Below are 23,417 nucleotides of genomic sequence, written 5' to 3' on the forward strand. Positions count from 1 at the left end.
AATGCAAACGCTGGCAGAGGTGCCTTGTCCAGGGACCCAGGGTGGGGAGACAAGGTGGGGGTGGGCAACGGGACCATAGGGGAGGAGGCGAGATTGGGGGAAGGCGAGAACCGAATTGGAGGGGTTAGAAAGAGAATGGAACTTATGAGACCAGCAGTAAGTGTCTGGGAAAGGCAGTTGATGATCCATGTGGAAGGAATACAAAGAGGGAGTGGGAGGCAGAAGGAAGACCACAGTGTTACTTCCATTTGTCACCACTCCCCATGCTTTCCTTAGGGGTTTCTCTGTCGGGTGGGAGGTTCTACACAGCACTGATGCTGCACACAAATGGGTTAAGTGCAAACACTATGGAGCATGTGTCCTGAGCACCTTATACAAATTACCTCTTCTAATCCTCACAGCAATCCAATGAGGTTTACTGGCCAACAGGCTAGAAATGTTAATTGGATATGATCGCACGTCTAATAGTGGTGGAGTCTGGATTCAAGAACCCCCTACCTAAATCCACAGGTGACACAAGATTACATCTTGGGGTCTTCTCCTACCTATCTCTCCTTATGAAAATCCCACCATCCGGCCACACGGCCTCCTCGCACGGGCTCAAACTGCCCCTAAGAGCCCAAGGGCATTTGCCTCTTCTGCCCCCACGATGGGATGCAGTGTCCTCCTCTGGTGGGAGCTCCTTTCCTGCCAGCATCTCGCCAAGGGCAGGGCCTGCAGCCCCTTGGGGCTCAATGTCAGTGAGTGAACAGCCAGGAAAACACAGAGGCCTGCCGACCATGACCTTAGTTCAGACCAGGTCCCAGAGCGTGCCTGGGGTCTACACCACAACCCAAACAAAGCCCTTCCCTGAACGCATTGGTCCCCAAGTGCAGAGAGAGGCAAAGGATTCCATCTCCCCACTCTCGGCAGTGCTTGTCTTTCACCATTGTCAGCTAAATTGCACAACTTAAAAGTTGAGAGTTATGTTTTATTCAGCAGACATTCTTAGGACTTCAAGCCCGGGAGAGAGCCTCTCAGATAACACTGAGAAAACGGTTCCCAAGGGGAAGAGGGGCAGTCAGGATATATAGGAGTTTTTGCAATAACACCAGGTAGTTGGAACAAAAGATAACTGTCAATAAAAGAAAACCAGATAACTCAAGGAATTTAGCACTTTTCTATGTATGGGAAGATGCAAGAGTCTGGACTCACTTAAACCATTCTTTCACATGCACCTCAGCTATCTAGGGCCAGAATCCTCTGTTTTCTCATTCAGTTTCCTCAAGCTGCACTGTGGGAAGTGGCTGCTAGATGGCGGGCATCCCTTGTTTCCTTCTTGAGTTCCCTCAGGGCTCATCATTGGGGGTGACTGTAACGTGGTGGCTAGATCCCTAGTTTACTGATATGGCAGGCAATATTTTCTTACCATTAAGTAATTCATCCATTAAATCAACATGACTTTATCGAGTGCCTACCACGTGCCAGGGACTGTGCAAGGGGAGAAGGATTCAGAGGTAAACACCACTTGCTCTTACAGACGAGAAGGACTGAGCAAGGTGGGAAATAAAAAAGGAAAACAAAAACAAAAAGCCCAAAACCCTCAGACCTCCCCAACATGGCAGCCTTGGAGGCTGATTCTGACCTCCTCATCATGGCCCGCCCACACGGCGGTTCAGACCTTCTCAACATGGCGATTAAGAACGACCTTCTCAACATGGCGCGGGCCCCGCCTGCTCCGTCGCGGGCCCCGCCTGCTCCGCCGCGGCCGTCGGCGGGAACAGTTCCGGGTCCGGTGTGCGCCGGGGGCAGGCGGGGGTTGGCGTCCTGGCCATGGCCGGCCTCTCGGACCTGGAGCTGCGGCGGGAGCTGCAGGCCCTGGGCTTCCAGCCAGGACCCATCACCGACACCACCCGGAACGTCTACCGCAACAAGCTGCGCCGCCTGCGGGGCGAGGTCCGGCAGCGCGGCGAGGAGCGGCTGCGGGAGGAGGCCCGGGCAAGGGGCGAGGAGCGGCTGCGGGAGGAGGCCCGGGCAAGGGGCGAGGAGCGGCTGCGGGAGGAGGCCCGGGCAAGGGGCGAGGAGCGGCTGCGGGAGGAGGCCCGGCTGCGCGAGGAGGCTCCGCTTCGCGCCCGGCCCGCCGCGTCCTCCCTGCGGTCGGAGCCCTGGCTCTCCCCGCCGGCCTCGGGCCCGGCCTACGCGACCTCTGGGGCCTACGGCGACATCGGGGCCTCCGCCGCTTCCTGGTCCAGGAGCCGCGGCCTCGCCTACCCCCCCCGCCCCGCGCAGCTCAGACGCCGCGCCTCGGTCCGGGGCAGCTCCGAGGAGGACGAGGACTGCCGGCCACTCGACAGGGCCGTGCCGGGCCCCGGCCACGGAGTCCGTCGGTGGTGGGCCTCGTCCCCAGCCCCGGTGCGGCCGTCCTCCGCCCTCCTCGGTCCCGACCCGCGCCCGGGCCTGCGGGCGACGAGAGCGGGCCAGGCGGGCGCGGCGCGGGCCCGGCCCGAGGTGGGGCGGCGGCTGGAGCGCTACCTCTCCCGGCTCCTGCTCTGGGCCAGCCTGGGGCTGCTGCTCGTCTTCCTGGGCATCCTCTGGGTGAAGATGGGCAAGCCCTCGGCGCCGCAGGAGGCGGAGGACAACAGTACGTCCCGGGCCGGCGCAGGGGAGGGCCTTGAGCGCGCGTGTGTCCACCAGGATAATCCGCCCCCCACACCCCTCCGCCCCGGTCCTCTCAGCACCAGGCTGAACACTCCCGGGCCTTGTCAGATGTCTCTGGCCATCTTCTTCCTTCCAAACTTTGACTTTTCTTCCTCCAGTTATGGGAGGAGAGGGCTGGGATTCCTGCATCTGCAGTAATTTCTGTCTTCGTTTTGTCCTATTCTCATTTTCTGCCCTAGCCCTCCCTACTAATCTCCCTTTCAACCACGTGCTGGAAGCAATCTTTCTGTGGTCACTTTTATTCTCCCTCTCCAGAGAAAGCCCTCTGACACACCCCTCTAAAGGTCTACCCCCATTGCTTTTGAGTTCTTTCTTCTCTTTTGATTTCTTGCTCTTTCACACATTAGTGCCCGTTTGAAGGCACCCCAGGTATCACGGCTCACAGATAGGCTCTGGTTGGGGTCCCAACTTCGCAGCACCAAAAAGGCCACATACTCCATTTCTTTGGACCACAGGACCCTCATTTGTCAAAGGATTATACTAGCCCTGCCTCTGAGACAGGTGTGGAAGAGCCTTTTAAATAGTTTAAACTGATGTAAATGATGGCATTTATCACTGCAGCACTTTCTTGGGGTGTGTGAAAAGAGAGGGTCCCGTGACTCAAGGGATGTTCCCAGCCATGCTTCTGTCCACAGATAGTTCCGTGATAAGACATACCAACAAGAAGTCTGCAGGATACAGTGTGTTAACGAATAGTTAAGCGTTCGTGTTTCCTAAAAGGAAAATTTGCTTCTTCCATAATTCTGGGCTCTAGGCTAATAGGAAACAGCACAAAGACCATTTCTTTATAAATTTAAGTATAAAATGACTGTAGTTCACTGACTTTTAATATTCTTTGTAAAGAATGATTGTGATTAATACTATTCCCAGCCTCTAGCCCAGGCCAGGTCTTTCCACACCTAGCAGGAACAGCCAAAATGCAGGGAAAGGCTAAATTATGTCTTAGCTGTTGCAGCAGATGGATATTTGGGTGTATAAACAAGTCTGTGGGCACGAGGATCCCAGGCTCGTGCACACACCCAAATAATTTCTTGATTATGAGAGCAGTTTAATCCACCTGCTAGAGAAATTAAGTAGTCCCAGGAGTGTCATGGTACCATACTGGTACTAACTATAACTGTTTACATTGGTGACATCAAAAAACGGTATACTGTTGTATTCACTGCTGAGATGCTTTAAGACAATAGCTCCTGGATAGATACTGGGATTTACCTGGAATTCCCCTCCCATGATAGTATTAATCCCTGTTTAACATAACGTGTACAATTTATAAAACCATCATATGTGTTGTCTTGTTTGAGACTAAGTCTGAGTTAAGCAAGGAAGGCTTCAGTGACACCATGTTATGATGAAGAAACAGGTTCAGAGTGGTTAAGTGAATAGCTGTCTACTATCCTGAGGCTAATCATTTTCCCCCGGGATTAGAACACAACTGTACTAATCCCTAATCCAAGACTGAGAACCCCTTACGTTTTTTACTGTCCGCATTTTTTAAATGCCTCATTTAGATGACATCTTTCTAATCCCCCCCCTTATGTTGGTAATGTTTTACTTACCCTGAATTTTGAGAGTGATCCCTTTTTGTACCCTTTCCCACAACCCGCACTTTTAATTTCCTCTGTTTCTTTTCTTGGTCTCAGTGAAATTATTGCCAGTGGACTGTGAGACAAAAACAGATGAGGTGAGTTTGAGTTTCTCTAGCTTTTGTTCTTCCTCCCAAGGATGTTGGCCTCTATCAGGAGGTAAACTTGCCCACAAAAAGATGATAATAGGATCGCTGTCAGGAGTGCTTCCTGTAATGTATCAGAGTCATGTAGTGTTCCCTGATGTATGTGTTAGACTCAACTGTGGCAGTGAAGGAGTACTTGAAACAGAGAGAATTGACCTTCCAAGATGCAACCCCCGGCTTGTTACGGGAACTCTCGCATCAATCGCAGCATTAAGGACTTTAATCTTCTGCCTAAGTCGATCTGGGGGGATGCAGTAGGTTGTGGTCGAGGGACCTCACAAGCTCCCCTCGCTTCAGGAGGAAGGGCTGGCAGCTTTTTAAGCATCAGGAGGCCAGGTTCTCAATTCCACATTCTCCAGTTGTACGTCTGTGGCTCTGAAAATGCTGTTCTGATTTGAAAGGTCATCAGGGAGTTGTTTTAAACACATCTGAAGTGGAGTTAGCCCTCTTAGTCTATAGATTTGTTTTATGACGCTTTAATGTTCCCTACAAATAATACTTGGGGAAGGTGAGCAGCCCCATCCATTTACGAGTCATGAAAGCAGCATTACCGAGGAGCTGGGGTGCTCCGGTACAGGTGGTAGTCTGGGGAAGATACCAGGCAGTACATTTTCAGGTCATAAATCCTGCCAGGAGGAGCCTCGTGCTGCCAGAGGGCATGCCTTAGTAGTCTAATTATTAAGTGTGCAACGCCTGGCCTCCCTGAGCCCTGAGTGCGCATCTCTGGCAGCCTGGGGGCTGGGAAAGTAACCACCCACGGTCATTTCCAGGCCCCTGCGTTGACTCTCTTACCTGTGTTAACGAAGGGGCATCCTGACGCAGACAACTGGTTTTATTTCCCTTTGGCTTCTGCTGTGTCATATTTGGGGGGTATTTTTATTACACGTATTTATTGCTTTCATCCACTAGATGTCTTTGCTTCCCTATTGTTTTGTAAAAACAGACTCATAATAATTATAATCTGCCTTCTATCATAAAAACTGCAGTTGATGATTGAAGGAAGTGGCCCAGAAAATGGCCAGAAGGGGAAACTAGAATTTTGAAGACTGAAAACAAAAACAGGGACCAAAAATACTTTTTCTGTAAGACTTCTCTGGTGATGTTAGTTTCATTTGTCTTTTATTTAGAAACGGGTTCCCTGGTTTCTGTCTCTTGGTCCTTCATACCTCTGAGTGTATCAGGCCCAAGACGGAATGACATATGAGATAAGCTCCGGGGTGCTCCTCTGCGCTGGACGCACCCGGCCCCACCTGAGTGAGCCAGTCGGGCACCATCCAGGTCCTCGCTAAAGACTTGCTCAGCGAGCAGACAGGCAGGGCCTGCGCCACGACATCACAGGCTCCCTTCGGTTGCAGTGTTGGGCTCTGTTGAGCTGAGATTTTATGGGGTACCCTTGGCCTTCGTGGTGGGTGGACACAGGAACAGGCGGGTTGGGAGGTGCTTCTCAGCTTGGGTGAGTTTCTTGCTGGGTCTCGTTCCTTGTGTGGCTCAAGCTCACCCAGAACCCAGAGGGGCATTTGGGTTTCAGATACACGTATTCTTTCCCTTCTCAGCTGACTGTGACTCTGTTTTTCTTTCTGCCTTTGTCCTGCTGAAACCCTGGGGATGGGCTGGGAGTGGGTGTGTTGTCTTAATCAGGCTGTCTCGTTGTCTGGTACCTTCTGTCCTTTAGGTGATATCAGCCCTGCTTTGCCTAAATGTCTGTGAGTTTGGAACAGTATTAATTGCTACTGCTTTTTTTTTTTTTCCTGGTTGCGACAATAATAGATATTTAGAAAATTTGAAAAATGTGACAAAAATCGCTGGTGATTCTGAGACCTAGAGATAATCACCGTGAACGTTTTGGGAGCATTTCCTTCTCACCTTATCTCTCTGTGTATGTGTGTCTGTAGAATTGGGATCTCTATGTATTTAGTTACATTTGATACTTACTTATCAACTTTTCCCATATTGTTAAATAGCATTTAAAAAGTAGTTGGGGTTTCTCACTCTACTAGGAGGCACGTCAGTTGTTTCTGGACATTTATAGTCATGTGCATAAATCTTGGTCGCATCATTTCATACCTTGTAAAGGCATTAGGGTCCTTAGGCCATGTGAAGGGACAAATCTTGGCCTCTGAGACCGTTAGAAACCAAATTAGATCAGGGCAACAAACGAGCCCCGAGAAGGAAAACGACCTTGGTTCCTTCTGTAGCTGCAGAGCCGGGTCCAGAACCCAGACCTTCGACTTCAGTGCAGGTCTCTGCCCAGTGACAACCCAGAAGAGGCCTGGAATTCGAGGGGTGGGGGCTTGGAGTCAACAGGCCACACTCCAAGTGGCTCCACCATCTACTATGAACTGTGGGTTCTTGGTGGCCCACTTAAGGTCTTAAACCTTGGACCCCTCACCTGAGAAATTGGGGTACAGTGAGGAGTGCAGCGAGGACGCCGTGCTCCCTCACATGTAGATCACTCAGCATGGCACCCGGTCTGTCGTCCACTCTCAAGGAAGAGCGGTCTTTTTTAAATGTTCCAAATCCAGTGAGTCTAGCAAAACGGTGTCCCCACTGTTACAGGTGCTGAAGGAGTACATGTGCAGATATTCTGATTTTCTCAGACAGGGGACATTTATTTTCTCCCTACAGTTGCAAGATTGCTCGAAATTTTCCATTTCCAGGGAAACGCAGTCTAAGATTAAACATTTGCATCAGATAATCCACAAAGTAGACCATCCACGGCAGGTTGTAGACACTTGGCTCTCCAGAAACGGACAGGAGTGGCCCACGGAGGAGACCAGACTGCGCCGTGCAGCGTTTGCGCTTCCCTCTGAGGAGGCTGGGCTCCTGCATTTCCCCACAACCACACCGCCCCTGCTCCACGGCCCCACCAACGGCCTTTATTCCAACGGGGACCACGGGGCAGAGGCCCAGGAGCCTCCAGGATGGTGGACCCTTAGTTACTGTGTCTGCTGTCCATCTGCCTCTGCTTTTATGGTGTTCTTTTCAGTCAGTTAACCCAGTATTTATCGGCCCTATCCCTGGGCCCACCCCTTTGCAGAATTTGTTGTCATTGTTGTTTTAAAGTATGAGGTGTACCTTGCTGTTGAGTCCTTGACGGTAAAATCAGACAGACAGGCCCCCCTCACCCACCCCTCCTTGCTGACCGCTTGTCCCGTGCCCTTCCAGTTCTGTCAGACCAAGCAGAAGGCGGCCTTGCTGGAGGTGCTGCACGAGCTGTACAACTTCCTGGCCATCCAAGCGGGTGAGTAGGTCTCCCGAGGCCCAAGACTCCCCATGAGCGGGTTGTGGGCTGAGATGCCGTGTCATCTCCCAGAAGACACGCTCAGAAGCCCAGTCTCCCCTTCCCCGCCTCCCCACAGACGCATCTTGTTTAAGCCTTGCATCTGGGCAAAACGCGTAGGTTCCTGAAGGATCCCAGGGGTCCTGGCACGTGCATAGGCCTTTTAGCAGATGTGCCCCCTTCTCTGGGATGCCCCCCACCTAATGTTCTGGGGGTCCGTGTTGCACTGGAAGGGCCCAGCCCTCAGGTATTCTCAGAGTCTGGGTCCCCCAACCTGGAGGGCCTCCCTGTACCAGGTGGTCGGCCCAGCTCGGTGCAGAGGCCTCTGCAGGTGGAGCGGTCTGAGCGGTGGGCCAAGCACCTTCAGGCCTGGCCCGCCCTCCTGGGCCCTAGTGTCCCATGTCCCCATCTGGCTGTGGGACACCGGACAAGTCCCTGACATCTCAGGGCCTCAGTCTCCCCATCTGACTGAATGATCTTGGGTCTGTCTTTTCTTAACCAAATGAAAGCCAAGTGCTGTTCTCTAGATGCCCCCCTGAAATCTCCTCCATCCAGAAGGCTCCCCCACTGTTTTCTTTGGTAAACATGTTCCTTGAGGCCAGAGATGGCACCTGCATTATACTGTGTCCTGCCCGACACCTGGCATCCAGGAGGCTCTCCAAATCACAGATGACGTGGGTGACAGCTCAGGGCTTGTGCCTGTGTTAAGTGTACTCGACTCGAGAACCAGACGTCAGTCTGTGGGAGGTTCAAGGGGCGCCTCTCACCTGTAGGGCCAACCCTTGTCTAAGGCTGTCGCCGGGAAGTCAAGGTTGGGTGGACTTGTACTGGGCCCTCAGTCCTCAGGGCCAGTCTTGTGGGCCTCAGCTCTGCCGCCTCCTCCCTCCTGACTGCTGGGAGACTGGGGTGGTCAGGGAGGCTTCTGTGAGCTCCTCGGAGGAGAGGTAGGAGTTGGGGCTCAGAGCATCACGGTCATCTGTGACCCAGGTGCTTGGCATATAAATTCTGGCCTGAGGGGGTGTTTGAAACCTTTGTGACTCAGTTGTGGTCCAAGGTCCAGCAACATCAGTGTCACCTGAGAGCTTACTGGAAATGCAGAATCTTAGTCCCATCTCAAACCTATTGAATCAAAGTCTGAATTTTACTAAGTCCCCCAGGATATAAAGTCGAGAAGCTCTGCTCTTAAACCATGGATCCTAGTAGACAGTTCTCCTCCATCCCACCCTCCTTGTGTGGTCCTGGCTCATGCCATCAAGGGGCCTAGTACCCACCGTCTTCCCACAAGCCAGGCAGGGGCAGCCCTGAGGGTATGCGTCTCAGTGAGACAGGCCGCAGGGCCGTGCAGGCTCTGTACTCAGCCATACTCCCTCCCCCCACCTCCTGCTGGAGGTCAGCTATGGACAGGGCACTGGCTGGCCTTTGCAGGACACAAGGCGACTCAGCCCAGAATCCTGCCCACAGGCTGCCTGTGGTCTAGTAGAAGAGATAGGCTACCTACCCCCCTGACCACTGAGTGGTATAAAATGCCATTGGATGAGAACCAAGAGGCCAGAACTTCTGAGAGGCACAATGCCTTTTAGCTAGAGTAGTCAGGAAAGCGTCACAGGGGAGGTGGCATCTGTGCCAGGCCTTGAAGCCCGGGTGGGATTAGTTACGTACTTGTGGGGGAAAGGTGGGGCCAGAGAGGCAGGAAATTATAGGGTCAGAGATGGAAGCAGCTTCAGGAGGAAGGAGAAACAGAGGGAATGGAGTTTGGAAAGGCCAGTTGAGTCCCACCCTGGCTGGCCATGGTTGCCAGGCCACTGGGAGTCCCTTCTGAGGGCAGTGAGGGCCGGGAAGGCTTTCGAGCAGGGGAGTGATGGACGGAGAGCCAGGTGCCAGGGAGGCAAATGTGGCAGCAGTTTGAGTGGAGCGGTGTCAATTTAAGCAGAATCGTTTTAAAGCTTTGTTGACCAAACATGGATGAGAAAGGGGAGAGGAGGAAACCAGGAGACCTTGGCAGTGGTCCTGGAAGGCCTAAGCAGGGCAGGGTGATCTGGGTGGGGCAGGAGCACGGGAGAAGCCAGCTGATTCTCAGGGGACCCAGAAGGACGAGATCAACTTTGAAATAGGAGGATTTGGCTGTGTTAGGGGGTGAGGGGCAGGCTTCAGTTCATTCTCAAGATTTTTTTAATATTATCTTCAGCCACTCCCTCCCCAGCACACGCACAGACTGGCCATCGCAGCCCCCAGGCTGTGCCAGGTCAAGGGCAGTCAGGCCGTGTATGGGGGTGAAGGATCTTGTACGGCCCCAGCCCTGCACTGTCCCTGCTTCCAAGGGGTCTAGTGGTGAAGCAGCACCTGGTGGGGGAGCCACCGTGGGTAATCAAGAGCCGAGGGCTGTGGCAGGGCCCCAAGTCCAGCCGATTTGGCTAAACAAGAGGCCCCTAGGGATGGGGGCTTTTCAGAGGGGCTGGGCCTTGGGCCAGGCCTGGGAGCCTGGGCAGGACTAAGGGGGAGGCTCCCAGCTCCATCCTAGGTGGGAGCCAGCCACCCAGGGTGCTCAGAAGAGAGCTTTGGAGCACCATATCGGGGCCCCAGCACACAGACACCCCTTCTTCCACGGAGCATTTTGGACATCCCTCCCTAGGGCCCCTCAAAACCTGGCATTCTAGGTCGCCTGCCTGTGTCATGGGTCAAAATCCCTGCAATGCAACAGCCTCCCTGCCTTTCTCTTTTCCCAGACTGCGTTTATTTATAGTGCCATCCCAGTGCCTTCCGAAGCTGCCTGTCTGATCCTTTTAGGGATCAGCTGCAAACAGACCTTGGTATTGGGCAGCTTTTTAGTCATTTAATGCAAATCGCTGCACTGCTTTGCAGGTCAGGTTTTAATGATCTGGAATCGATCCAAGCTAAGTGGCTTTTGATCTTGCTGCAGAGTGAAGATGCCCCACAGAAGCTGGAGCCGCCGGGCCACATGTTCCACATCAGAGCTGATGGCTTGATTTTTTGCTGCAGTTTTTAGTTGGTTTCAGGGTAAATCTTTTTCACCTCTTCTTTGTACTTGAATGTGTGTTTTTTCCCTCCTAGGTAATTTTGAATGTGGAAATCCAGAGAAGCTAAAAAGCAAATGCATTCCTGTAATGGAAGCCCAGGAATATATAGCAGTAAGTAGGCTGCAGTGCGCTCCGTTCCCGGGAGGTCCTGGTGCTTTTGTATTGATCCCTCAAGCCCTGCGGGTTTTTTTTTCCCTTTTTGTTTTGTGTTTGCTTTCCCTTTTTTTAAAAAAAAAAATTGTTTTAACTCAGTTGAGTGTTAGGCTACCTTAAGTTAAGGCAATGATGGGGTGACTGGGCCCAAGGTGAGCGGTGAGCCAGAGCCAGGCCTGCCGCAGCTCGTTCTGACCTGCTGCTCCCTGACCAGCGGCGTGGGCTGCTGCCGCTGCCCCTTCTTTAAGTGGCCCTGTGACTTGCCCTTCCTTTGACTCATTTTTCCCCCCTTCTCAGCAGCCTTAAGACATTTAACCTGTCATTCTCTCCCCTCAGGATTACCGTCTGGGTTGCTCTGAGTCCATTTGATTTTCGGTGTGGCCTCAGGATGACAGAATTACAGATTTTTGGAACTGGCAGAAACCTAAGGGGTCACCTCGTCCAATTTTCATTTCACAGATGAGGAACCTGGGGCCTAGAGAGGGGAGGGACTTGCCCAAGGCCACACAGCCGGGACTGGCTGCAGGGCCCCCACCCCGACACTCTTTCATCTCACTGCAGATGAGCTGCCAGCTCTCTGGCCTGGTGCTTCAGTCCTTGAGAAAATTACATGCTTCTGCTGTCTCAGACCTGCATTGTTTTCCTGTGTGTGTTTCCGCATCACCTCCTCTGGTTATAGCCTCTTCCCTGGTATCATCAGCTACAGACTTCCTTCCTGCCAGCTTGCTGGGCATTTAGCAGAACAGGGCTTTGGGGCAGGCGGAGGACATGGAGAGGGCTTCCTTAATCTAGCAGCAGAATAATATCGCTCCAACTGCTCCGCCCAGATGGAGGACTAATCTCCCGCCCCCTCCCACAGAATGTGACCGGCAGCTCCTCCGCCAAGTTTGAAGCGGCACTGACCTGGATACTGAACAGTAACAAGGACGTGGGCATCTGGTGAGTGTGGGCGGGGCGTCCAGAAGCACCTGAGGCCCTGTCATCGCCCATCAAGGTGTCTCAGGCCGGGAGGTAGAGGGCAGGTCTCCCAGCCAAGTCATCTTGGGCCAGGTCTGAAGCCGGGCAGCGGAAGGAGAGGCATTAGGAATGCAGTGTAAGGAGCAGTTTCAAAATGAGACAAAAATCCAGGTGTCAGGGTGATCGCCTGGCAGTCCAGCTAAACCTGTTTCAGGTAACTCAGTCTGTGCCCCCTTCCTTCACGGGCCCCGCACAGTTTGCTGGAGATGGCATTTTTTTGCACTTCCTTTCCTTGGTGCTAGTTTTCATTTGTAGATGAAATGATTCTGAATGTTGGTTTCACTCAGTATGGAAATTGCAAAAGGAAAGACTGGGTTTTATTCCAGCTGGGCAGTTCCACCTGTTTCTGTCTCTGGTGAGCACAGTTAGCAGAGACAGCGTGCCCTTCACCTTCCTGAAAGGTCCTATCTGGCTGCTCAGCCCAGGGGCGGGTGGGCACCAGCCACTGCCTGATACCAGAGTCCCCTGCTGGAGAGACACTCGCTTCATCGCCCCCTCCCACCCTTCAGGGTTTGTCGGGGTCTCTGTTCCGGTTACAGCTGCTGATGTTAAAGCACACTCTAGGGTTTTGTTCTCTTCCTCTCTATCTGCCCAAATTACTGATTCCATCAGCAGTGCATCCAGCAGAAGCCCCTCGGGCAGCTCAGCCTAAAACTTGATGACTGTATGCGTGGCACGATTCAAATTCTTTGGCTTAAAAAAAAAAAAGAAGCTTCCCTGAGTGGCTGAGCGATTTTCCTGTGTGTTGGAAAGGCAGAAAACACGGATTTTATCCTTGGCAGCGTGCACTGAAGCTGCTAACGCAGAGGAATGATGACGCTGCCTTTTCCCATTGAGGAGGGTGGCCTGTGGGGAGCTGAGCCTGGCTCCCACGACCAGTGTTAGAAGTGGGTCGTGAGACTTTGCTGTACAGCAGAAATTAACACAACGTTGTAAATCAACTATACTTCAATTTTAAAAAAAAAAAGTGGGTCATGAGAAATCCGGACAGTTTGGGCACCAGCCACTCGGCTGTGCAATCCAGACCAGGAGCTTGTTGCCTCGCCGGCAGAAGGCGGAGTGTCGGCAGCGTCCCCGCGCGTCCTGACACCTCCTCTCTGGGGCTGGGGTCTGGCCTCCAGGAGCCTGGCGGTGTTCGTGCTCCTGAGTCTCACGGCACCCCATGGTCTCTGCACGTAAACAGCTTATGTGCCTCCTCATCACCGAGGAAAGGCACCCCCTCCCAGACTCTGTTTCCGTTCTTGCCGTGCTGCACAAAGCCGGTGATTCCGTAAACATTTCCATTTCTCTGTGCTGGGAGGGGGGCATCCAGTTTACACTTTAATCTTCCGCCCAACAGAGGGAGGCGTCACTTCAGCGGCAGGGGTTCAAGCCTGCTGCCGTCTTTAAAGTTTTATTCTTTCTAAGTAGCTAACGTGGGAAATTTCTGGAAAGAGTGCAACCAGGATAGCGAGTCCTTTTCATAAGCAAGTGGAGACCTCAGAGCCCCGCCTTCCTCCTCCTCCTGCTGATAGTGAGGCTTATACGACGGCTCCTCAGAGCTGTTGAACGTGTCTGCAGCCCTGCGTCCTGTTTCAGGTTGAAAGGGGAAGACCCGTCCGAGCTGGTGACCACGGTGGACAAGGTGGTCTGCCTGGAGTCCGCCCGACCCCGCATGGGTGTCGGCTGCCGCCTGAGCCGCGCCCTGCTCACGGCCGTCACCAATGTGCTCATTTTCTTCTGGTGTAAGTCCCATCACTGTGTCACCCTGCCCCTCCCACTGCGCCTCCCGGGAGCCCAGCTCAGCAACACCCTGGGCATGGGTGATGCGGTCTCTCGGAGTTCGTTTCTGTCTAGTGAACCTGAGGTCTGTCTAACGAAACTGAGGAGATGAACCAGTCAGCCTCTGCCCCGGGTCGTCTTTCCCTTTGGAGACTGGGTGGCTGGAGCAGGAAGATAACTAGAAGACATCCTGGATTTGGGGCCGGGGGTCATCAGCATCCCCGAGAGGGTGCTGGCTTGGGCTGGAGGTGGGCATTGTCCTTTCCGGCACCCCAGACCGCAGGCCGCTCCAAGGGGGAGACCCAGCAGGAGCTTGGCCTAATTTTACTCCCTGAACAATGTAAGCACCTCCTCAGGAGCTACAGACGCCCAGTGAAAGCAGGCAGGCCCAGGGTGCTGAGCGGCAAAGCAGAGTCTTCCGACATGAGGGGCTGCCTTTGAGCAGAGGCCTCGGGGTGTCTCTGAAGGCCAAAGGCCGTGACACAGAAACCACCAGCTCTGCAGAGAGAGCTGGGTTACAAATCACAGGCCGTCTGGGCGTGCACACGGCTCCCTCCCCCACGCCGGCAGGCACAGACATCATTATCGGCAGCAGCATCTGGAATACAAAGGCCCCGGCATGTATATATGTATGAAACGCCGTGTTCTGGTTCACAAGGGAGGAGATGAAAGCCCAGAATGAGGTTGGGAGGAGCCGAGATCCAGACGGCTCGGGAGGCCTCTGTGGTGACAGCCAGTGGGAGGAAGATGATCACTTAATAGCCTGTCCTCCCTCTGCATTTCCCAGTCCTTCGTTTCCTGCTTGCTAGCCCTGGGTCTGACACACAGTAGGTACTCAAACCCCCTCAGCCTCCAGCGCAGTGACCTGCCCTGGTGAGACAGCCAGTGGGCGCCTGGCCGGGGAAGGTGGTGTGCATGATTAACAGTGCTGTGTTCCCTCCCAGGCTTGGCCTTTCTGTGGGGGCTCCTGATCCTCCTGAAATACCGGTGGCGGAAGTTGGAAGAGGAAGAGCAGGCCATGTATGAGATGGTGAAGAAGATTATAGGTGCGTGGCCCCCAGTGAAAGGGCTGCTGGCTCCTGCTAGAGGGTCCTCACCCTAAACAGTGCCCTCTGTCCTGCAGATGTGGTCCAGGACCACTACGTGGACTGGGAGCAGGACATGGAGCGCTACCCATACGTGGGCATCCTACACGTGCGTGACACCCTGATCCCGCCACAGAGCCGGTGAGACCCGGGTCGGACCCCACTGAGTGCCGCGGAAGGAGGCCCAGAGCCTCGAGTCAGTCATGTGGGGAGGGGGGGCAGTTCAGCCCCAGGATCGCGGGAGGTGGGGCGCCATCCACACCTCTTGCCATCAGCTTATTGAGGCAGAGTGCAGACAAGAGGTACAGAAGCACGGTACCGCTCCTCTGTAGAGATGGCGCTTTGGGGTGCTTTGGGGAGCAACCCTAGGACCCGACCCCTCCCCTCCCCGCGGGGCTTTGCAGGGAAGGACCTGATGGGTTTCCATGAATGGAAGTCCAGGCACAGAACATTAAGGGCTCTGATTCCATTGCTCTGTGATTCTCATGGTCCTGCTCTCTGGATGTTGTTGGCTGGCTGGCGTTCCTGGTGGTCACAGGATGGTGGCCAGCAGCTAGCCGGAGCAACACCTGCCTTGCAACAACCAGCAGGGGAGAGATGGGCTACCTGTTGCTCTCATGAGCAAGGGAAAACATTCCCAGAAGCCACCGGGGACACACCTCTTTGAGGCTCCACTGGCCAGAATTGGTTACTTGTCTATTCTTGAATCAGTCACTGGCAAGGAGGAAGAGATTGTTTTTCAAACATTTTTAACCATGGTGTACAGTCAGAAACACATCTTATCTAAAGTATCACGGTCTAGTTTCCATGCACAAAGGCACACTCACGTAGTTGGAAACATGGTTTCACAGCAGTGAATGGGGTCAGCTTCCCGGGTGCATGGCTCATGGGAGGGGTTGGCAGGCCGTTTTCATGCACGACTCCAGGACCACCTTCCAAATGGGCTGCGGATGCTGGGTAGATCCCTGACAAAACCAGGAGTAGGGTAGAGTCGGGGGACAGAGTCCCAGGAGGCAGCCAGCAGGGCCCACTGCGGGGTCACCTCAGACTTTGCCACAGTCTCTGGCCAGATGCCACCCTCTCCGGATGGTGCTAAGCGCTCACCCTTGCTGGGTGCTCGCTGTGAGCTGGGCACTGCTCCGAGCCCTGCACAGGTGCAGCTCACTCACTCCACCCTCAGCATGGCCCTTGGAGGGAGTACATTGAGGACACCACTTTACAGATGAGGACACTGAGGCACAGGGAGGTTAAGACCCTGCTCAGAGACCCAGGGCTGGTGCCACTTCTGTGTTCCCAGTGCCAGGCTCTGTGGTCGAGGTCACCCTGTTCTGTCAACCCAAGAGGAGCTGGAAGAGTAGAGCATTTAAGGGCCCCTTTTAAACGTGAAAATGCTTAATAACTCTCATGCCCACCCCACCCCCGGGACAATGGCAGGCAGGAAGCTTAGAGCAGACCAACCACGGTGTGGGGCTTGTGCTAGCTGTTGGTCCCCAGCATGAGTCTGGCACACAGCCCTCCAGCTCTCAGGGGAGGCCACTGGTAGATCCAGACTCCCCCCTAATTCCTGGACCCGCCAGAATTCATCATCATGTGACCATGGGTAACGCCCTGTTTGAGCTGTAACACAGATAATCCCACTGCCTTGCAGAGGGCTGTGTTGAAGAGAGGCCATCATTCATTCATTTTCTCAACAAATGTTTATTGAGCACCTACTGCATGCCACACTCTACTGGGTCATGCGGAGACAGGGAGAGGAAGAAGCAAAAATCCCTGCCCTGCTGGAGCATTGGTTCTGGGGAGAAAGAAGACAAGATGCATAAGGAAGATGTGTTGCCACTAGGTAGTGGCAGGTCTTAAGGAAAGGGGAGCAGGGTGTCAGAGAGGTGGCCTCCCACCTCACCGAGGCAGCACGGAGCACTTGAGCCCTCATCAAAGGGCAGCACGCATGGTCATTTTAATAAGAGCAGGAAGTGGCACTGCAGCTTATCGGGGGCTTGAGCCACCACACCTCGGCTTCTGTGCATCAGCAGAGACTGCAGGCGGGCAGCTGCCCCACAGGGTCTGGACCCCTGTCCGTGAACCCAGGAGGCTCAGCCACCCGGTCAGTGTAGCCAAGCTCTTGACTCATAAGGACCCATCAGCTCCTTTGGGCCCTGCGTGGGCATACTGCCCTGTGGGTGAGGGCCCGCTTGTGGGAGGTTGGGGGAGATCTGAAGAGCTTGTCCAGGGAGGCACACGGGGGCGGCTTGTAATCACCTGGTAATGGGCGGCCTGGGAAGGGGGCTGGGGATGAGGCCGCGGCCCCCACACAGTGCCAATGCCCCCCCTCAGGGACCCGGTGTGAAGGGCTCAGCCCCCAGGACCTGTGTGGCCAGGGCCAGACCAGCCGGGTGGGGGCTGCTGAACAGCCGTGGGGTTTGGTTGGCAGCAGGACCTCACCGCCCGGGGAAGAAAGCCCCACCACCCCACTCTGCCTCCTGACACATGGGCCACCCTGGGAGTTTCCCTCCATTTGCGCACTCCCAGCGGAACCCCCTGCTTCCACACGTACCCATGTTCGCTCTGCACGTGTGGGCGCTGGGGAGTGGTCTGCAGTCAGACAGGAGGCCGGGGCTCACCGAAGTGTAGGTGTCAAAGCAGCCCTCCCCCACTGCCCTGGAATCTTGCTGTCTAGTTTGGAGGGGGAACGAGGAAATAGGGGGCTGTCCGAGGGGGTGCAAGGCCCCAGGGATCCGGCAGAGCAGGAACTCTGGTGTCTGCGAAGGGGCCCTACCTGGTGGCTCAGGTTCCAAAAGCAGCCCCAGCGTCTTGGCCTCCCCGGTTGGATGCCTAGTTCATCCCCATCCCCTGAAGTGCTGTGGAGTCTGGACTCAACAGCCCAGTGGCCACTCTAATTAGCCCACATGAGGCATTAAAATGCAGCCTGCACTGGAGAGGGGTGCCGCCCGGCTGGGCTGTAGCAGTAATGGGTCCCAGCAAGAGTCTTCCCACTTGGACACCTGCGGGGGGGGGGGGGCTCCAGCCCCTTTCAGCTCACTTTAATTGAACGCTTTTGGAGCAGAGAATGTTGAGGAATCATTTCTCGGGGGCCCAAGAAATTTCTCTCCTCTGCAGGAGTCCAGTTAGTACCTGACCGCTCTTCTTCCCGCAGATAAATTCTGTGTGGGATCTTGGAGCTTTGTGCCCCCTTTTGTACAGAGGGCATCCAGAGACCAGCCTGCCTCTCTCGGCAGCGCTGGGCACAGCGGCCAAGGGCGCCGCCTGCCTGCTGAGCCTGCACCCCCATCCCTCGTTGCAGGAGACGCATGAAGCGGGTCTGGGACCGGGCCGTGGAGTTCCTGGCCTCCAACGAATCCCGGATCCAGACAGAGTCCCACCGCGTGGCCGGAGAAGACATGCTGGTGTGGAGATGGACTAAGCCCTCTTCCTTCTCTGACTCAGAGCGATAAACCCTGGGCGGGGCCTGTTCCCAATCAGCCTGTCCCCGGCCAGTCCCCTCCAGGGGCGTGAGAGGGCCATCATCCTGCTGGTGCTGAGTTCACACTTGCCTTGACTATCACCCTCCTCCTGACCCTGGTTCCAAAGGTGTCTCTGTGAGACTCTTCAGAGATGAGCTTTCAGAAGGAAAGCGTGGGCTTCCTCGAAAGGCCAGGGGAGAAGGCCAGGTGGGCAGCTGCCCTCTGCGTTGGTCCAATCCTCTCTGCCCCATTTTGCTGGCAGAAAGGGGAGAAGGGTTTTTCATGGAAAGATAAAAGCTCAGCAGCCATGAGCCCCTGCAGAGCAAGTGTGCAGCTGGGTGTGTGGAGCACGCGGCAGGGAGGTGGGCCCCGCGCCCGTGGGAGGTGGGTCGGGGTGGTGGCTGGGACGGCAGGGGTTGGGGAGCAGCTTGGTCATGTGCCTTCGGGGGGTGTTACGTGGGAGCTCAAGGGTGAGGGGAGAAAGCCTGTCCTCTAGCTGGATTGGGCCTCTTACCCCGGAGGGGTAAGGTGCTAGAAATTAGAACAAGTATTGTAGGAGAACTGTCTAGACACGCGGCCCCGGACATACGGGGCCTCAGGTCGGGAGGAATGAGCAGCTAGGGTTGCCCCAGGAGGAGCCTGGAGTCGGCGACGATGCGCCCCCCGGAGCGGAGAGGAGGGTCGAGCCGCCACCAGCCCCCATCTGGGCGGCCCCACCGGAGGCGACCTCCCCAGTCCAGGCCTGCAGACACGGCGCATCACCGGATCGCGCTCCAGGACCTGGGGATCCTCGCACTTCCTATGGGCGAAGATTGCCTCGTTTACGGCGACCACGCCTCCCCACCCCACGCACTTTGGCGAGAACTTCAGCCAGTGGTTTCAGTATGCTGGGTGCGGCCGCATCTCCTCCCTCTGCCGGCCACCGGGAGCGACCCCGCTGCACGGACCTTCGCCCGCCCGCCCGCCAGAGCCTCCCCAACAGGCGGAGCGACCTCCGGAAACCTACGCGGGGACCTTATTAGTTAAGGGCCGGGAGCCTCTCCATTAGAGCAGCATCTCCACAAGTTCTCGTCCGCGACGGGCGGGAGAGGGGGCGAGCCGAGGAGACGGAACAGCTGCCTCCAAAAGGCATGAAGCACCTCTCTCTGGTCTTATTGGTATTTTTTTGTTTCCTTAATAAAGCGCCAGTCTCTCTCATTTGAGCAATACTCTCTCTCATTTCCTCTGATGTCTGGGTGATCGGCGGGGCCGGAATCCGAGCGCCGGCGCCGTGGCAACGCAACAGTCTCATAATCAGGCTCCAGCCAGAAGAAGAAACTGCAACAGGCTTCACTGTCAGGGCTGAAACTGTTGGATAAATAAACTATTTATTAAAAATGGATGTGTTTCTCGTCCGTGGTTCTTTTCCTCTTCCCTCAAAGCAATGTGTAAGGAGAGGCAACTTCCTGAGTCATTAAGCGCTGGCCCGGGAGAGGTCAGCTGGAAGAGAAGGTGGGAGCGGCCTCCCTGTGACGGGTTCTCGGGCAAACCACATACCTCGGAGCCTTGGTTTCCACGTTTATAACACGGTGTGACGACCTCCCCTGCAGGGTGAACTCGCAAGATGCACGCCTGGTTCCTGTGGGTGGCAAGGAGTGGGGGCTGATAGAGCCTCTTTCCTCCCGCCCCATTTCTGCCTTCCTCGAGGCCCCAGGGGCTCCTGGAGGTGCTCGGCACCAGCCCTGGGAGGGGGAGGAAGGAAGAGGCGGGTGAGGTTGGACGAGGCCTCTCGGCAGCTGACGGTGTCTCCCGGGAGGCAGGAGGTTGACGTCGATGGCAGACTTGTCTCCTCTGGGCCGGTCACTGGGGAGAACAGCACAGTCCGGGGGACACGTGGGGGTCCCCCACCTGCAGTGGAGGCAGCGGTTTGCTGGGAGTGCTTTGGGGGTCCTGCCGCTCTCCACCAGCACTGCCTCTACCCTGGGGGCACAGCGGGCGAGCTGCTGGCATTGGGGGTCCGCACCCCTTGCGGCGGGGCCTTCGTTTTCTCAGCCTGGGAGGAAGGCTGCTCCACCACCCTGCCGGCCCGTCCACACAGGTCCTACTGGTACGTGAGCGCCATCCTGCTGTCCTCCCATTAGCTGGAAACTCGGTGGGTAAATTGATAGTCAAGGACCCAGAAACACAACTCAGAAAAAAATGAGCCCATCTTTCCTTTTTCTGGTTTTCAGTACAAGATTGCGCGCTGCCGTGTTTCATTTTAAGCTGAGAAGGGAGTTAACGCAAGGCTCTATTTCTGTGATGCTGTTTGGACAGCAGGAGGGAGATCAAAATAAAGAAATAACAAAAGGCCCCCAATGTCCAGCCTCTTCCTTTATGGTAGAGAGCGCCTGGCACAAAAGCCCCGAGTGAGGCGTCTCAGCCCAACTCTGCACCCTTTCTCAGCTTTGAAGGGCCAAGCCCCCTTTTCAGCGACTCTGATTTCAGAAGGAACAGCGTGGGGTGGTGGGATTTGCCCGAGGAAGGGGTCTGAGGGCATCATTGGGTGGGGGCCTCTGTTGAGAAGTTTCTGCTGCTCCGACCAGTCCCTTCCAAGGCTCCGCAAGCTGCAGCCCTGTCTTCCTCGGTGACAAACGGCCCTCTCGGACTCGGGGGGCACCAATAAAGAAGCTTGAGGGCTGAGGGAGGGAGAGGTAGACCCCACACATCTTGCCCGTGGACGTCCACCCAGGAGCTCCAGGCCACCTTCCGGAGTCTCTGCTTGGGAAAAAGGTAAACGCGGCCATTTGTCACTGACTTATCATAAGAACTGCTGTAGCAGCTGTTCCCCCTTAATTAATATACCGTTGACTTTGAGCCTCAAAAAAAAAAAAACCTTTCGTTGAGGCAGGTGTGTGGACTCAAATCCATTATCCTGTCAGCCGCCCCCAAAAGGAGGGATCAGGGGAGCAGTTATGCAGGAAGTCAACCCAACTGCTCCAAAACAGCCCTCCTTGGGCAGCCAGGCCAACTTCTGCACCCCCATCCCCAGAGAAAGCTCAAGAGAGAAGAAGAGAATCTGGACAGCGGGTCCCATGATGCGCCCGGGAAAAGAGAGGCAAAGGGGTGAGTGGGGGGCACGATGCTGCCTGGTGCTGCCATGTTTCCAGGGGGTTGGGGGTGGGGACACGGCATTCTCAGGACCAACTCTGCCCTTTATTGGCAGGGACCTCGGGCCAGTCAACTTATCCCTGTAGCAGGGGAAGTTACTAAGAAGGGCATGATAGGGACTTCCCTGGCGGTCCAATGGTTGGAACTCTGTGCTTCCAATGCAGGGAGCACAGGTTCGATCCCTGGTCAGGGAATTAGGATTTCACATGCTGCGTGGCACAACCAAAAAATTTTTAAAAAAAAATTTTTTTTTTAAAAGACATGATAAAATTATTCAACACAGGATAGCATTATAACGTGCTCACCGTAGCACACTGAAGCCTCAGGATGGCCCCATGCCGCAGGTGCTGTTGTTACCCGCCCTGGTTGCGGGGTGGTGGGGAAGGGGGGACTGAGGGCGTGGCGAGGTCAGGAAGGTAATGGAGCCGGGGTTTGAACCCAGACAGCCCAGCTCTCTTCCCTTCTCCAAAGAAAGGAAGAGGAAGCCGCTCTCAGATCTGTTGTGCTGCTGTGGGTTTGCCGGAACAGAATAAAACCACTTCATTCCAGACAAACAGCCAGGACCTCACAGAGGCTCTGGGAGGCTCCTCTGACCTGCCCTCTCACTCTCCCCGGACTCGGGCCACGCACCTTGCCACCCTCGCCCTGACCAGGCCCACTCCTGCCTCTGAGCCTCTGTGCTAGCTGTTCCACCCACCCTGCTGATCCCTCCCACCCCCAAGCTACACGTGGCTCCTCCCTCCTCCAGACCACCATCCCCGTGGGGAGTTGTAGCTGCCCTCCCACCCTGCACACCCTCTAGGGCCCAGTCCTCCTGGATTTCTCTCTTAACACGAGACGTGCTACATATTTTAATTCTTCATGCACCTGCCCCCTGCAGGTTACCAGCCTGTCACCTGGCTCCCTGAAGGGTCCATAGCCCCTCCCCAGGGAAACACTGGCCACAGTGGGAATCGGGCTGGACTATCAGAGCCAGGGGGGGTTCTTGGGCAGAGAAGCAGAGAGGTAACCAGCCTCCCCAGACAGGAGGGGGTCTGTTTGCTGGAGTTCCTCCTGGGGGACACCCAACAGAGCCCCGAGGACCTGCCAGTCCACAGCATCCTAGGACAGAAGGAGCTGTGGTGAAGATGGTCCAGGTCCCCTACCTTTTGCCGGGCAGCAAAGCAGATGAGCCCCAGGATTTGTGTAAGATATCGATTGGGGATGCCCTTCGTCCGAAATGTGACTTCTCTGCAGCCCTGTGAGTGGGGGCTTGGAGCAGATTTCATGTGTTTTCGAAAGAAAGTGATGAGATGTTTCTTCCTGCCAAGAGTGTGGGCCGATCCCTGGCTGAGGCCCCTGTGACATCTCGGGCGATCCTCTCAACATCACAGGGGTGAGGTGAGACTCCAGACAAACCGGGGAGGTGCTACCCAGCACCAGGGCTGGAACCGGCTGCTCAAGCCAGGCAGACAGGCAAGAACAGCTCAGAGCAGGGTCTCAGGAGAGGGGAATCACTGAGCAGGCTCTGAGAAGAAAGGGTGGCAGAGGTATCACTGGTGATTACAGCCCGATTTCTAAGCTGCTTCTGTTTAGTAAGGAGACAGGGGAAAGTACAGTAATTTTCTCCAATGAAAACAGGCAACAGAATTCCCTTTGCCTCATTCCCCTTGCAATTAAGCCCTTCTCTGCAAATGAAATGATTTGGTTTTCATGGGGACTAATTTAAGCACACTGGAAGGGCCGCTGAACTTTCTGATTGCAAACACCAACATGTGCGAAGCAGAATCCCAGGCAGCGATGCCAGACTGGTAAAGTGGCCCTGCGTGAGGTTGGGGCTTCCCTGGGGTAACGTGGGGTGAGCCCTGGGTTGGGAGTCCAGCTCTGCCCCTAAACCCATGACCCTCTCCAGCCTCCATCCCCGCATCCCAAGTAAGGAGGTTGGACCAGACCCCAGGGGCAAATCCAGAAGCTTCTGGCACATCAGTGGATCAGGGGTAAACGCCTGGTGTTGTCTTAAGCTACTAAGTCTGTATGATTATTGTAACTTCTTCATTTGAAATATTTTGACTCAAGAAAAGATGCTTAAATAGT

At 55.1% G+C, this 23,417-nt stretch overlaps 1 protein-coding gene across 3 annotated transcripts; it reads left to right on the forward strand.

Annotated features, from left to right (window-relative positions):
- The first annotated feature begins 1,783 nt into the window (after nt 1–1,783).
- LEMD2 (LEM domain nuclear envelope protein 2) lies at nt 1,784–19,548 on the forward strand. 3 transcript variants are annotated; one of them, XM_082664459.1, is made up of 9 exons: nt 1,784–2,620; nt 4,338–4,378; nt 7,592–7,667; nt 10,776–10,852; nt 11,754–11,833; nt 13,490–13,635; nt 14,617–14,718; nt 14,796–14,898; nt 18,056–19,548. In XM_082664459.1, exons 1-9 carry the CDS (start codon nt 1,813–1,815, stop codon nt 18,204–18,206), a joined length of 1,584 nt encoding a protein of 527 aa, XP_082520585.1. In that variant the 5' UTR covers nt 1,784–1,812; the 3' UTR covers nt 18,207–19,548. The 3 variants fall into 3 exon arrangements, with proteins under 3 accessions (XP_082520585.1, XP_082520587.1, XP_082520586.1); XM_082664461.1 differs by having other exon boundaries at nt 1,820–1,935; XM_082664460.1 differs by lacking the exons at nt 1,784–2,620; nt 4,338–4,378 and adding an exon at nt 4,413–5,704.
- Nucleotides 19,549–23,417: the final 3,869 nt, after the last annotated feature.

The sequence above is a fragment of the Grampus griseus genome (assembly GCF_964374135.1).
Source record: "Grampus griseus genome assembly, chromosome: 10".
Classification (NCBI taxonomy): Eukaryota; Metazoa; Chordata; class Mammalia; order Artiodactyla; family Delphinidae; genus Grampus; species Grampus griseus.

Coding starts and splice junctions, on each gene's coding strand:
- LEMD2 (XM_082664459.1), top strand. CDS start 1,813: ATGGCCGGCCTCTCGGACCTGGAGCTGCGGCGGGAGCTGCAGGCCCTG. Junction 4,379..7,591: donor GTGAGACAAAAACAGATGAG/GTGAGTTTGAGT, acceptor GTGCCCTTCCAG/TTCTGTCAGACCAAGCAGAA. Junction 14,719..14,795: donor GATGGTGAAGAAGATTATAG/GTGCGTGGCCCC, acceptor TCTGTCCTGCAG/ATGTGGTCCAGGACCACTAC.